Source organism: Pteronotus mesoamericanus, unplaced genomic scaffold (genome assembly GCF_021234165.1).
Source record: "Pteronotus mesoamericanus isolate MK-2021 breed Mesoamerican mustached bat unplaced genomic scaffold, CSHL_Meso_final contig_32, whole genome shotgun sequence".
NCBI classification, from domain to species: domain Eukaryota; kingdom Metazoa; phylum Chordata; class Mammalia; order Chiroptera; family Mormoopidae; genus Pteronotus; species Pteronotus mesoamericanus.
The window spans coordinates 11,483,384-11,497,140 of record NW_026555134.1 but is presented as its reverse complement, the minus strand read 5'-3'; the positions used below and the strand labels follow the sequence as shown (position 1 = coordinate 11,497,140).

Genomic DNA, 13,757 nt, shown 5'->3' with positions numbered 1-13,757 from the left:
TTTTATCCTTAATGTGACTCACACGGTTGTGTTTATAAATTAAAATAATACTATCTATTTCTGCAAAAGTAGTTTGTGTCTATAGATAACACCCATTTAATAAATTTTATTTTGAGTTGTTAATGATGTAAAACTGATCGGAGGCATTTTTGATCTGTTGGGAAGGAGGGAACTGCTAAACAAGCATAAAAAATCCAAGCAGGTGTAAAATTTTATCTTCTATAGTTTATCACAAATGGGTAACCTTGGGAGTTTATTGCAGTCAAGTAACTTCTTAGTAGCCCTTTCACTGATTTATAGGCACAGCAGTAAATGAACAATTGTTTAGTCATATACTAATATCTTGATCTGTTTGCCATGGATCTATTTTACACAGACTATTGGCTTTCCATGTGGTATCCCAGGAGACATTCACCATGGACAGACCAGGTGTATGCTAATACACTCTGGCTAAGACTCTCATCTAAAGACAGGATCCATAATATAGACAGCTTCTGGATCTTTGAGGCTATAAATGTCCTCCAATATTGTCCTAACCATTTAGTTGACTATTATTTTGAATCTTTATCTTAAACAGTTTGTTACAACTCAGAGGTAGAACCTCAATTTTCCTAACATCCTGAAGACTGAAAATTAAACAAGCAAGCAGGACACATGCCTTCTAGATAAATCCCTATAAACTTCTCCAGCTATGGGTTACTAAAAATTAGCTTCTTTTATAAGCCTTTGTCTCTTTCCACTCACCAAAAATCTCTTGGACAACAAGTAACCTAGGATAAATTCCATTAGCATTAAAATTTTTCTTTACTGGAATTGCTAAATTTAGTTGTGCACTCATTTTATTTGTCCAAATAGGAAATATCAAGACAATTTCATGTTTTTAGTCATCTCCATGACAGCTGTTAATTCAGAATCAAATAAACGCTCTCCCAGAGGATTAATATGAAAATCTTTTGAAAACATGACACAACTTCATTGCATATGATTTTATAAGGGCAGGGAGGGAAGGAAGATCAATGCATATGAGCTAAGGTTGGATTTAACTAAGTGATGATATGGCTTAAACTGACCTGCAGGACCCAAGTTTCCTCAAGTCCCCCCTTGTGGTACTGTCCCTTCAAGATAAGTTCCCTGGAAGAGGGCCAGGTCATAATACTTTATCGTACCTCTCCCTGGCTGTGGGCACTGGAAGCCTGGTCTCTGGCTGTAGAATAAAAGGCAGCCGCAAGGGAGGGGAGGAGTATTTTCTCAGGCAGCCAGTGTCTCTGAAATTTTACCACATATGTAACTGCCTGTATCATAGAAATATCCACTTCAACGATGTAGAAGGTCAATTCAGAAAACAAAAATTTGATTAAAGACATCTTTAAAGCCCTAATCAGGGCTATAATTCCTTGGCAGATTCTGACTGTAGGTGTAGACTACACCATAAATGGAGAAAGATCTTCAAAAAACAGGGTGCTTGTTTTCCTGCAAATGTTCCAAAGAGAAAATAACAGGGAGAGAAGGGCTGTTCTCTCAGAAAGCACACATCCTGCCAAATGGCTTCTAAATGTGTTTCTCAAAAAATTGCCTTGTGCTGTCAATGACTTTTGAGTCGTTCTGGAAATGGAAGGAGCAGCAATCAATGAAAGCAACCATTTAAGGGCACTAGCTTGCTAAGAAAACAGGTAGTCACGCTTTTAAGTCACAATATAGATACAGCAATAGTCCCCTTCACGGGCTAGAAATACCCAGAGTTACATCACTTCATGATGCTACAAGGGAAATGCTGAAGCCCTAAGGGGAAGTTTCCCTACCTTTCACTATTTGAGACTCAAGTAAATAACCAGATTGACTCACTGGAACTTACACAGTTAGCAATTTGTTTCTTTAACTTTGGAATCCCAAAGACAGTAATCTTACCACTTATTAGAACTATTTTTAGTCAACCAGAGGGAACTAAGAAGATGTCAAAACAGGAGAAAAAGGTTTGCTCTTGGGCAAGACTGATGCTGGGTGGTCAGCCTCCAGAATAACCAGCTACTTTGATGGATTTAAGTCAACATTAATTCTAGCCAGTTCTTTTGCCAACATACTGAGAGTTCATTGAATGGTTCGGTCATAAATCAAAGCGGCTGCCCCAGGGTTCCTGTAGGCCCCGAGTCGCAAAAAGCCAGGAACCCAGAAGGCCAAGCAGAGCACCGCCTCCAGCCAACAGGTCTCCTCTCCAGCTGCCCACAGTATTTTCTCTGGCAGAAGTGTCAAAATTAAAGTCATCTTTGTCCCCTTGGTTTTAGACAGTTATATAAGCAAGGTACAGCCTGTCATTTCCTAACTTAGTGCTCAAGTCTATTTTATCTTCTCACCCCACTTCTCCACTGTCCGGGCTGCTAGGAAAATTTCAACCATTGCCCAAATAACTAATAGTTTTTAAGGAAAATGTGGACATGTTTTATGGTAAAAATAATACATGCTCACAGTTTCAAAAATTCAAACAGCAAAAGAAATGTGTGAATTTAAGAATCAGTTCTGCGTCACTCCAAATCCCCTGTCAGGTGTACACACAGTCTCACTGGCGAGAACCACAGACCATTTTTTGTGTCATCATAGATGCAAGCAAAATTGACCAAAAACATTTTTTTTATGTTCAGAAGCTCTGCAAGACACTGAAAAAAAGAAACTAAGAAGTGGATCCTTCCCTTTACTCAGAGATTTACCGAGGGTGAGGACTGACATGGCAACACCAAGTGCAATGGGCATAAACAACGCACTTTGGGGACCCCGGTGGTTGTGGCTCTGGCCCAGCGCTGAGGTTCAGGTAGCGTTCAGGAATGCTTTGTGGGAGAGGTAACATGAGCTGCCTCTTTAAAGCTGAGTGGGAAATCATAGGGAGAGCTTGGAGGTGGAGCCCAGCAAGGAATTTCAGCCATAGGATTCGCATCATATAAGCACAGGCCTGGAGAAGTGAACCTTTGTGATGTGTTGAGGAAATGGCTCCTTGTGGCTGAAACATAGGATATTGGTTTGGGGGTATGATGGAAATTGCAGGACAGGGGCCAGATTGTGTGGTGTTTTAAATTCAATGCTAAAGGTCTTGTGCTTAGTTCTACAGGAAACGGACTGTTTTAAAATTTTTAGTAAGGAAAAATGATATGCTAAACCTGTGTGTTAGAAAGAATACCTACCATGCCATCGGTGTAGAAAACTGCTGAATGGATGGAGCAGAGAGGAGGCTGCAGGAAGGAAGACCAATGAAGCGCTACCGGCGTAACCGCAATGGCAGGGCCTGACAGTGGGGCAGTTTGGAAAAAGGCTCAGTGAGACTTGGCAAACAACTGTGCGTGGAGGGATGGAGCAGATGCAAAGGTCCAAAGCAACTCTGACGTCTCTTGAGAGTCTGGGCGCACGCTTCTGTCATTGTCCAGAACAGGAAATCGAGGAAGGAGAGGGCACCTGCAGGCAGCTGGGGGAGGAAGCAGTGCGACGGGGAGGGGGGCGGGCGGGCGGGCGGGCGGTGGGGGGCTGGAGGCGCAGCATCCTCTAAGGACACTATCGTCTACAGTTACTGAATTTTTACTACGGGCCAAATACAGTTTTCGGTGCTTTGTGAGTTTTAGCTCATTTAGTCCTCATAACGAGTAGGTATTGTAATAGTATTACCTCCATTTTACAGATGAAGTAATTGCATAAGTGTAGAATCAGACGACTCTGAGTTCAAACCCTAGATTTACTGCTTTTTAACTGTTTGATCTTGGATGAATGACTTATTCAGTTTAAGCTCAGATGTAAAAACTAGGAAATCATACCTATTATATGGGATTATTATGAAGATTAGAGGTAATACATATGAAGCAACTAGTGTAGTGTCTGGAACCTCATATATCTTAATAAATGCCAGAAGTTATTTTTAGCTATGAGGTATCCCAGCACTATGTTCAGTGAGAAGGTGGGAATTTACGTTTAGATTGCAGAGCTTAAAGTAAAAAATTTAAACATCAGTGTGTTGATGTTGGTTGGATCCTTGGATATTAATGCCATTTCCTGCCTAGTTTGGAGGTGGGTGGTAGTGTACCAAGACAGAGAATCACAGGAAATTCTTTGGAATACTAATGATAAAAAAGCCAAAAGCATAGAAGATTCTTCCAAAAGAAATATAGATGAAACACTATGAGAAGCAAGAGAGGGGGGTGGTAGCAATGGGAGACAGGTTATAGACAAAAAGACCGGTTATATAAGTAAATATGTACAGAGAATGAGAGTCATGTTTTCCACTGTAGAAAAGAGTTATGAATAAGAAAACAAGAATGAATCCTCTGATGAACCCTGTGTAATGTTGTCTGAGATGGCTGTGTGTCAGTGATATGCCTAGCACTCAGATCTTGAGTTCTAAATACCATTTTCTAGTAAAAGGAACTAGGGTTCCTTCGAGAAATGGATTTTCCCAGGGATGGGGAAGGGAAAGATGAACCTGGAACTTTATTTTGTGCTAAGAAGTAAGGAAATGTTCAAAGGATGACAAGGATATGTCAAAAGGACCCAGAAGCCAGATTCAAGGGGCTCCCCCTAGCCAAATCTAGGACAACTTAAGCATGAAAATGAACCTTACAAATGGATTATAGCCCACGTACTAAAGTAGGAAACCATGAGTCTGTACAGATATAAAGAAATGAATGAATTGAAAATTTGATGTAGGGCGAGATTTTGACATAGTTTCAAAGTATTTTCTGACAAAATACTATTAACAAAAGGAAAAAGTAATTTTTCAAGGAAGAGGCCAGGCAGACACTATCTTAATCAAGCGACCTGCATGAACCTCACCAGAACTGGGACAAGTCACACCATGGCCATCCTGTGTTATTCTTGCTCGAAGACGTCTAACCTGAATCTAATCAAGAAGAAACAAAATAAATCCAAATTGAGGAGCATTACAAAATAACTGATGTGTGCTCTTCAAAAGCATCATGGCTGAGTGAAAATCACAGGAAGACTGAGACACGGTTCCAGACTGAAGGAGACTGAAGAGAGGAGAAAACTAAATGCAATGTGCGATTCTGAACTGGATCCTTTTGCAGGATGTAAATTGTAGGGACAATTGGCAAAATGTGAATGGTGTCTGAGGATTAGATGGTAATAATTCAAACAAGTGAATTTTTTGAGTTCCTCTGATTTGATGGTTAAATTGAGGTTTTGTAGAATGCCCTTCCTTGTTTGTAGAAATGATACACTCAAGTATTTGGGGATGATGGGTATCATGTCAATACGTACCTTCAGGAAAAGCAGCATTTATAGCGTGCTTCCACTTTTCTGTAAGCTTGAAATTATTTCAAAAAGAGAAAAAACTGACCCCTAAAAGTTAATAGTAAGAATGTTATACTAAGAGTGTTTGGTTGCATTATTTGTTTTGGCATGTATGTGTGCAAGCGTGTGCTGCTGTATATTTGGCACTAACAGCGAGCCATTACTGATGGCCTGGTGTTCCTGGCCCCTCTGGAGTCCAAGCTTCTGCTTCTCAGTTACCTCTTTTGACTCTGGTGGCTTGTTTGTTTATAGTTTAATATAGTGTGCATAATTCTCCGTAGTGTGCATGGCTAGTATTACTGTAAGACCCTTAAAATCTTTGAATTACAACTGATTTTTAACTTTCCATTGCTCCTGGTGATTCGAGATTCAGGGACATAGGGTAGTCTGAATTTAAAATAAAAGATTATAAAATAGCACTTAAATAAAGACAAACTACATGCAAGGATTTTTCTAGACTATTCAGTATCATTACTTCTGTAACATTACTTTTAAGAAAATGTGGCACATTTGCTCTAAATGGTTTTCTTATGAAACATTAATCAAGTTAATATGAACTATAAACAATGCCTGTACCATACATGCTAACCATTAGCTATCTTTGCCCTTTAAATTCTCTTGAGGCTATTCCCAGCTGTTAATCTGTATTTGTAAATAAGAAAACTCAGACAATTCAGGCTGTAGGGCTCCATTCCCACACACCTGCCTCTGGTGGGAGGGGCGGGGGGGCTGCAGGGTAGGCGAGTGGAGGAGAGTGGGAGGGAGAGTAGCTCCCCTGGGAAGTACTGCCAGGTGGGTACTGCAAATACTGGGGAGAACACTTTGTAAAGTGCGTGATTGTCTAACCACTATGCTGTATACCTGACACTAATACAAAATAATTTTGAATGTAAACTGTAATTGAACAAAATTTTAAAAATTTATAAAAAGAAATCCGGCCCTGATGTTGTCCCTCCTACCCTCCCTCCCTCATTGCTCCATCCATCACAGAGTAGTTGAGTGTCAACTATGTGTCAGGCAGGGTAACGGGGCTCTGGGGCCGATGATGAAGGAGACACATTCTGGGCCCTTTAAGGAGCACTGAGTTTGGAGGAGAGCGCCTGCTGCCCTGGAAATTTAATATATTCTAATAGTCTCTACAAAAGAATTCAGATGTCACGTGCTGTAGGAGGAGAAAAAGTGCTGCCTGACGGGGAAAAAAGGAAAGTCTTCACAGAAACAGTGCCATTTAAAGCCTTGGCTGCAGTTTGCCAGGAAAGGAGGGAGGTTGAAAGAAAGAACAGGCTGAAAGAGAAGCTGAAGGTCTGAAAGCCCAGCTCCTTCAGAGCTCACAGAGGGGCACTGCCAGCGCACCTGAGGGGGGGGGGGGGCGTGTGTGTGTGTGTGTGTGTGTGTGTGTGTGTGTCTGAGAGAGAGAGAGAGAGAGAGGTGTCGATGGGCTGCAGAGCAGGCCAGAAAGGTCCCTGTGGGCAGACGATTTAAAAAAACTAAACAAAAAACAAGACAAAAAGCAAACAGCGACAACAAACACCCCTCTGTGCTCTACTAAAGAGTTGGAACTTTATTCTGCAGGCTACGGAGTGTCAGGGGAGGGTGTGAGGCAGCGGGCGGCCAGTCCCCTCCCCTTGCAGGGGTTCTGTGACTCCAGGGAGGGCAAGGGAGTGTCTGACCCCGTGTGCCTTGGGGATCGATGGCCTCTCTCTGTTCCGCTCTCAGCTGTAAGTGTTACCTCCCCCTCATGCTTCCCCTCACAAAAATAGCATGCCCTGCATTTTCTTTCCCTTATCTGGATTTTTCTTCATGATACTTCCCAAATCTCTGACTGACTCCCCCACTCAGTGAACATAAGCTCGATGATAGCAGGAACTTTGTTCCATATTGCTGTCTCCTCTGCCACGTACTGTGCTGGGGATAGTGTGCACGTGTTCTTGAGTGAGAGCGATGCAGACCTGCCACAAATCTTGATCCAAAGGTCTTGGAAATCCACAAAATCAGATTCTAGGAAGGGAAATTTGCAGTGGCCAAGGGGCTCTGAGGTAGAGGGATGTGGGGGTAAGAAGCCCCAAGAGGCTCTCTAGAGTGACAACAGCCTTCCAAATGAGACGGCAGAGCCTTATGCTCCGATCTGCTTTGTCTTTCCCCCCCTGAGCAGGCCCTTTATAATGGGAAGGCAGTCCTCGAATAATATTCTAATTGAGGGGAGTTGGAACCTAGATAAGGATTTCTCTGGGGAAATAGAATAAAGCCTACATCATTCTTCTAATATGGGGTCCAAAGCCAGAGTCTGGAATCACGAAGCTCGTGTTTTCCTGAATTCCCCTGAGATCTCAGCATGGGCAGACGGTGTCCTGCCGTACTGGTGGGTCTCACAGTCTCAGCCTGGGCACTTCACCTTCCACTTCTCAGCATCTTGCATGCTTGGCCAGTAGGACGCAGGAGGGCAGTCACGACACAGGGGTGAATGCATCAACCAGGTTCCTAGGTAAGTGTCCTAGCTCCCCATCTCCAGCAGCTGGATGTCCAGTGGAGTGGGGAGAGTCTGGAACTTCTCAGAACACTGGCCGATGGCTCAGGACATTAGCTTTTTCAAGCCTTGTGGTGAGAAATGGCCTCAAATCACGAAGGGAGACAGACAAATCTCAACTCTTTGAAAACTGGTAGCCTTGTTGGTAGGTCCTTCCAATTTGAGAACCAACTAGTTTGTTCCTGTTTCAGGCAACCAAGACCTTGTATTATGGATATGCTAGGAAGATTCAGCCGTGGTCGAATTGCCTGGAATATGGGCAATTATGAGGACATGGATCAAAGGAATTCCAAAGGGGCCTCCCTCATTAGACAGAGTAAGGCAGGACTGCCAGGAGCTTCCGGACCACCTAAGCTGCCAAAGCCACCGAAAAAGGCGGAGGTATGATCATCTGCTTTTCTGAATCATAGAAAACATCAAGCTCTTTCAATATATACATTAAAGAATGCTATTCGACAGGAATACCACTACTAATGTTTCATAGCTGCTTCTAACTTATCAAAACATTCTGTAATTTATATTGGGTTTCCACAGTACTGCCTATGCTGTGGGTAGGTGGGTATTATTTCCATTTTATAGCTGAGGAAAACAAGAGGTTGTGGGGTTCACTGTTTACAACTGCTCATTGATCACATGGTTGAACCTGGAGAAGGGCCCGGCTCCTTGATTTCCAATACCTGAGAAAGCTCTCAGTCTGTGAAATGGAGGTAACTCTTTAAACCTTCTTAAATCCCTTACAGGTGGCCTAGCAGAGTGAGACTATACCAGTTCAAGTTTTTCCTATTACCATTTTTAGAATCTTGAGCAAGTTGCATAATTTCCCTATATGGACTTTTTTTTTTAAGTATGTAAGATGGGGATATTGGTATCTGTTGTATTTTGTAGAGTTATCATGGGAACCAAGTAAAGAATGTATAAGAATATATATTTAAATTAACAACTATTTCCTAAGGTTCTTTTGCATAATCCCAGAGCAGAATGCACATTATAGTCATGCAGTGTTTCCAGTACAACAGATTTCCATGGCAGGAAAGGTAATCAGCTGGGCTACATTCAGTGACCCATGTCTATACATGAAGAGAGTCTCTTTTCTCCATTGAATCTTGCCAAGTCCCTAAAATATTGTTTACCCTCTGTCACCAGCAATCTGATTCATTAGCAATTAATTATATCTGTTGGAAACATTCCGTGAGGGTGCTGTAGAAGTCCTTGGTAGGTCCTGACTCCAGGGGCACAGTTCAGCTGCTAGTATTCTCATGTGGTCTGAATTTTGGGCTGGGTCCAAATGAGATGATTTACTCTAGTGTGTGCAGGGGATGCTTGGATTAGTACTTTCCATCTCTGAACTAATTTTGTGTAGGACTGGAGTGATCTTAGATTATATGATCCCAAGGGCCTCCTTCTATCATTCACTAGATCAACTGAGCAACCATGTATGGGTTTTTGTAAAGTTAAAAAAAAAATTGTCCATTAAAAAAAATCTGTTAAAAGAGTTTTCATGTTCAAATGATTTCAAGCTTGCAGAAGTGTTGCAAGAACAGTAGAAAGGGAACTCCTGACACATTCTTCACCCAGAGTCATCAGTTGTTAATTTGCTTTAATGCTTTCTTTCTATGTTGTATGCAAATACACACACACCACACGCACACATATATGTTATCTTCCAAACCATTTGAGGGTAAGTTGCAGTCATGATGTTCCTTTACCCCTAAATATTTCAGGTTGTATTTCCTAAGAATAAGAACATTCTCTCACATAACCATAGTACAATTATAAGATTTAGGAAATTTAACATTGATAATTATCTAATCCAATGATTTTCAGCCTTTCATCATGTTGTACACATAAGTTAATTACCAACATTCTGCAGCACATCAAAAAAGATTTTTACATTTTTTGCCAGTCTGACAAAAAAAATAGATATAATTTTGATTCATTCGTACCAATGGCTATGGCTGTGTGTTAGCTGTTGTCATTTTTTTATTTGACAACAGAAGGGAAAAGAGGTCAGTGCCCCTGACTAGTCAGGTACTGCATGTCTTAAAAATTGTTGTTGCAAAATTGTTTAAAATCGATATCTAATCTATAGCTCATAATCCAATTTGATCCAATAATGTCCTTTGTATTTTTCTCTGCTCTAAGATCCCACCTAGGATCATGTATTACATTTACTCCTTATGCCTCTTTAGTCTCCTTCAATTTGGAACATTTCCTTAGTCTTGGACTTTTCATAACACTGATACATTTTGAAGACTATAAACCAGTTCTGTAGAACATCTCTTGATTTGGATTTATCTGGTGTTTTCCCATGAGTAGAGTCAAGTTTTGTGTTTCTGGCAGGAATCCCAGGGGAAGTGATGTTCTGTCCTCCTCAGGGCATCACATCAAAGAGGCACCTGAGGCGGGTTTAATTCGTTGTTGGTGAGAGTAATTGATCACTTGGTCACATCCCTTCCCTTCCAGAGATAAACAATACACTGCATCATTCAAAATAATCTCTCTTTTTATCAACTAGGCTTTCTTCTAAATATCCAGAGATATATTAGAAACTTGTTTCCCAAGTCCCTTTTTTTGGCCCATCCCATAGGATTCTTACAGATAATACTTTAATAAGCACTCAAGCCTCCCCACCCCATTTAATATAAATCCTCTTCAGTGAAAATAACTTGAAGCAAGTGTGCTTATAAATTCAAAAGCAAATAAGGAATGTAATGTGTGTAAAGCCTCCAATATCATGTCTCACACTGGCCACCCATGAGTGGCTACCATTACTACACTTCCTCAGAAATACCAGTGCACTTTCATTCTTATGCTAGAGGATTCAGAACCGTGCACTGAAAGTGGCCTCCGAAGAGGAAAAATATGTCAGCGGTACGGAGTGATCTGGGGGAATCTTAGATGCATAATGCTATACATACTATCACGTTTTCTTATCAACATAGATGGCTTGAAATGGAAATATTTTCTATATATTGAGGTTCTTGGGTTTGAATGTCTACTTATAAACCTAAACTTGGAACATGATTAAAATACTTCTAACATGCTACTTACGGTATTTAACAGTATCATTCTTGTACACATTTACCCAAAATTCATATTTTTGAAAATTGAACAAATTTTTAAACTGTATTTTCTACTACATTTCTCCAAATTTCTTTTTAAAAATCACAAAACATCATTCAAGTTCTATCTTCTAGACTACCTGTTATTTTCCCTTTTTGATTTTTGGCTTTTTTTCCTCCACATAAATAGTAGCCACTAAAGTGTTATCAAATTTATGTGTATGCGACATATTTTTATCATCAGCCATTTGTATTTCGTGGATATAATTTCAGTGATTAATACATTCTTCCCTCATCCATTCACTCCCATTGTATGCAAAAGCAGTAATTCTCAAATTTTAATGTGCATGTGAACCACTTGGAGATCAGGTTAAGATGTAGATTTTGATTCAGTAGGTCTGGGATGGGACTTGTGATTTTGCATTTCTCTCCAGGTCCCAGGCAATGCATTTGTTGCTGGTCCAGGGACCTTGAGTAGGGGCTAGAGCATTTGACAGTGAATTATTGCGTGTTGAGCTAGGAAGAGGAAGCACTTCGTGGAGCAAGGGAAGGGCACAGGTTGGCAAGGCAAAGGCAACAACAACCTAGAGCTTTGGAGGAAGGACGTGTGGTTCAGTATGGCTGGAAAATAGTGTACAAGGAGGTGCGTCTGGTGATAAGGCAGGGGAAGACGGACCAGTGGTGCCATTTGAATGCATGATGCTAGGAACTTGAAATTTACTGGGCTGACTTTTAAACAAAAGTGACAGGAATCAACTTTATGTTGGCAAGATTATTTAGACACTTCCTGGAAGAGTAATTAGAACTGTTCAACATGAAAGGGAGATAAGTTTGAAAGGCATTTTGGTAGCTCAACTGACAAATCAACAGGGATTAAAATAAGGCAAACAGAAAAGAGGAAACGTGATGTATTAGAGACACAAAGAAAGTACCAGATTCAATGGCTCTCGGTGCTGACTGGGTGCAGGGAAAGTCTTCAGTTACCATGGAAAAGAAGAAAGTGGGACTGAACCTCAGTCCGCATGAGAGAAGGGAGGGAGGTGAGGGGGCACATTGCAGTAAGGAGAATGAACCGGAAGTGGAGGAGTGAATGCCAAGAAAAACCTCTAGAAAAAGCTTAGTTGTCAGAAGATGGAGAAACTCAGAATAAAGAGGACAGAAAGAGGAACAAAGGAGAAAAGGTTATTAGGGGTGAAACTTACTTTTTACACACTGAGTAGAAAAAGCTGGTAGACTGAGAACTGGAAAATGAGAAAAAGGAACGATAACTGATGAATTGAGATCCCCACGAAAGCTGCGCGAGGTGCGCAGCCAGAGGGAAGGAACACGCAATGGCAGGGTCCCTCTGTACAGGAAGGGGGCTGTTTTCCTTCCACTGTGAATGGAGCATTACCGCCTTCCTTGCCATCGAAGAGGGTTTTTCTCACTTTCGTTTTTCTTGTTCTCCAACATCTCCTTTGCAGCACATATTCAGAGACCATATGACTTGTATCTTAACCCTTAAAGGATAACTCTGACATCTGTACTGTTCACTGTGTTAAAGATCTTTGCCCCAAAGTCTACTTCCTATACCTTGGTATGACAACATTCTGACCACCCACTTCCATTTTGGGGTCATTATATGTATCACTGGACTGACAGCTTAAGTACCTAAATTAGTCAAGGGTTATCCAGAGAAAGAGAACCAATGGGATGCGTAGATAAATGGACAGATTTTTAGGAATTTAAAAACTGGCTCACATGATTGTAGAGGGTGGCAAATCCAACATCTGCAGGATAGGCAAGGAGGCTGGAGACCCAGGCAAGAATGATGTTCTGGTTGAAGTTAAAAGGCAACCTAGAGGTAGAATTCCCTTTCCGTTGGGGACCTCAGTCTGTTTTCTCTTAAGTCCTTCAACTGAGTGGACGAGGCCCACCTACATTAAGAAGGGCAACCTGCTTTACTCAGAGTCTACTCATTTAAGTGCTAATCCCATCTAAAAAACGCCTCTACAGCAATATCCACACTGGTGTTTGACCAACTCTCTGGGCGTTGTGGTCTAACCAAGTTGACACACAAAACTATCAGTATCCATCACATCGAGGCATGGGGATTAAAATGAAGAAACATACACAAAGTATCTGACAAAACAGTCCAGACACCAGGGAACCAAAAAGCAATGTGGCGTGTATGTGTGTAAGGTCTTTATCAATAGGGAATACAGAAAAACATTTGAAATTTTCATTTGATCTAAAAAGTATTTTGAAAAACCTAATGTTACTTCTCTCTATAGTCCTAAAAACAACAAAATTCAGAATGGTATTGAGGTATTAGGTTGCTACAAAAGTCACACTTAACAGCATATTTTTTCCTGAGACCATGAATATCAATGATCTCATCCATTTCATAGCAAATATTTTATAATGCCCTTTACTTTCCTAAAATAAAATTCATAAATAATACAATCCACTTAAACATATAATTTATAACAAACCAATACAATGCTCTAGAGTTATTATTTAAAAAGTTATTGTAATATATTTTTAAATACATTAAAAATATTGGGGCACTAGATTAAAATAAAAAATATAAGGAAGCAGGCAGATGCTTATGCCTACAAAGTATATACAGTCTTCATAAATGTGAGAGTTATAAATGAAGGCTGACAAAGGTATACTGTACCGGTGACTCAAATCCCATGAATACCGTAGCTGTTGGGAATGTTTTCCAAATTATGTCAATTCTTGTTAAAATTCTGAACCTTACAAGGTAAAATCTTCCCTCAATTTCTAGAACAGTGGCATTTCTGAAAAATTCAGCAATTAAAAATCATTTGAAAAATACATTGTGCTTTTATGTAAAGCAGAATTCAATTCTCAGCTCAGATAATTATAAGCAGGTTTTTTTACTC

The 13,757-nt window shown here is 40.6% G+C and overlaps 1 protein-coding gene across 1 annotated transcript in view; it reads left to right on the top strand.

Moving 5' to 3' along the window:
* Nucleotides 1–13,757, top strand: part of SPMIP2 (sperm microtubule inner protein 2) — a 63,676-nt gene that overhangs the window by 41,956 nt on the left and 7,963 nt on the right. The window contains exon 4 of the mRNA XM_054576098.1: nt 7,996–8,185. Coding sequence (XP_054432073.1) covers nt 7,996–8,185 — 190 coding nt within the window. The remainder of the gene's footprint in view (nt 1–7,995; nt 8,186–13,757) is intronic.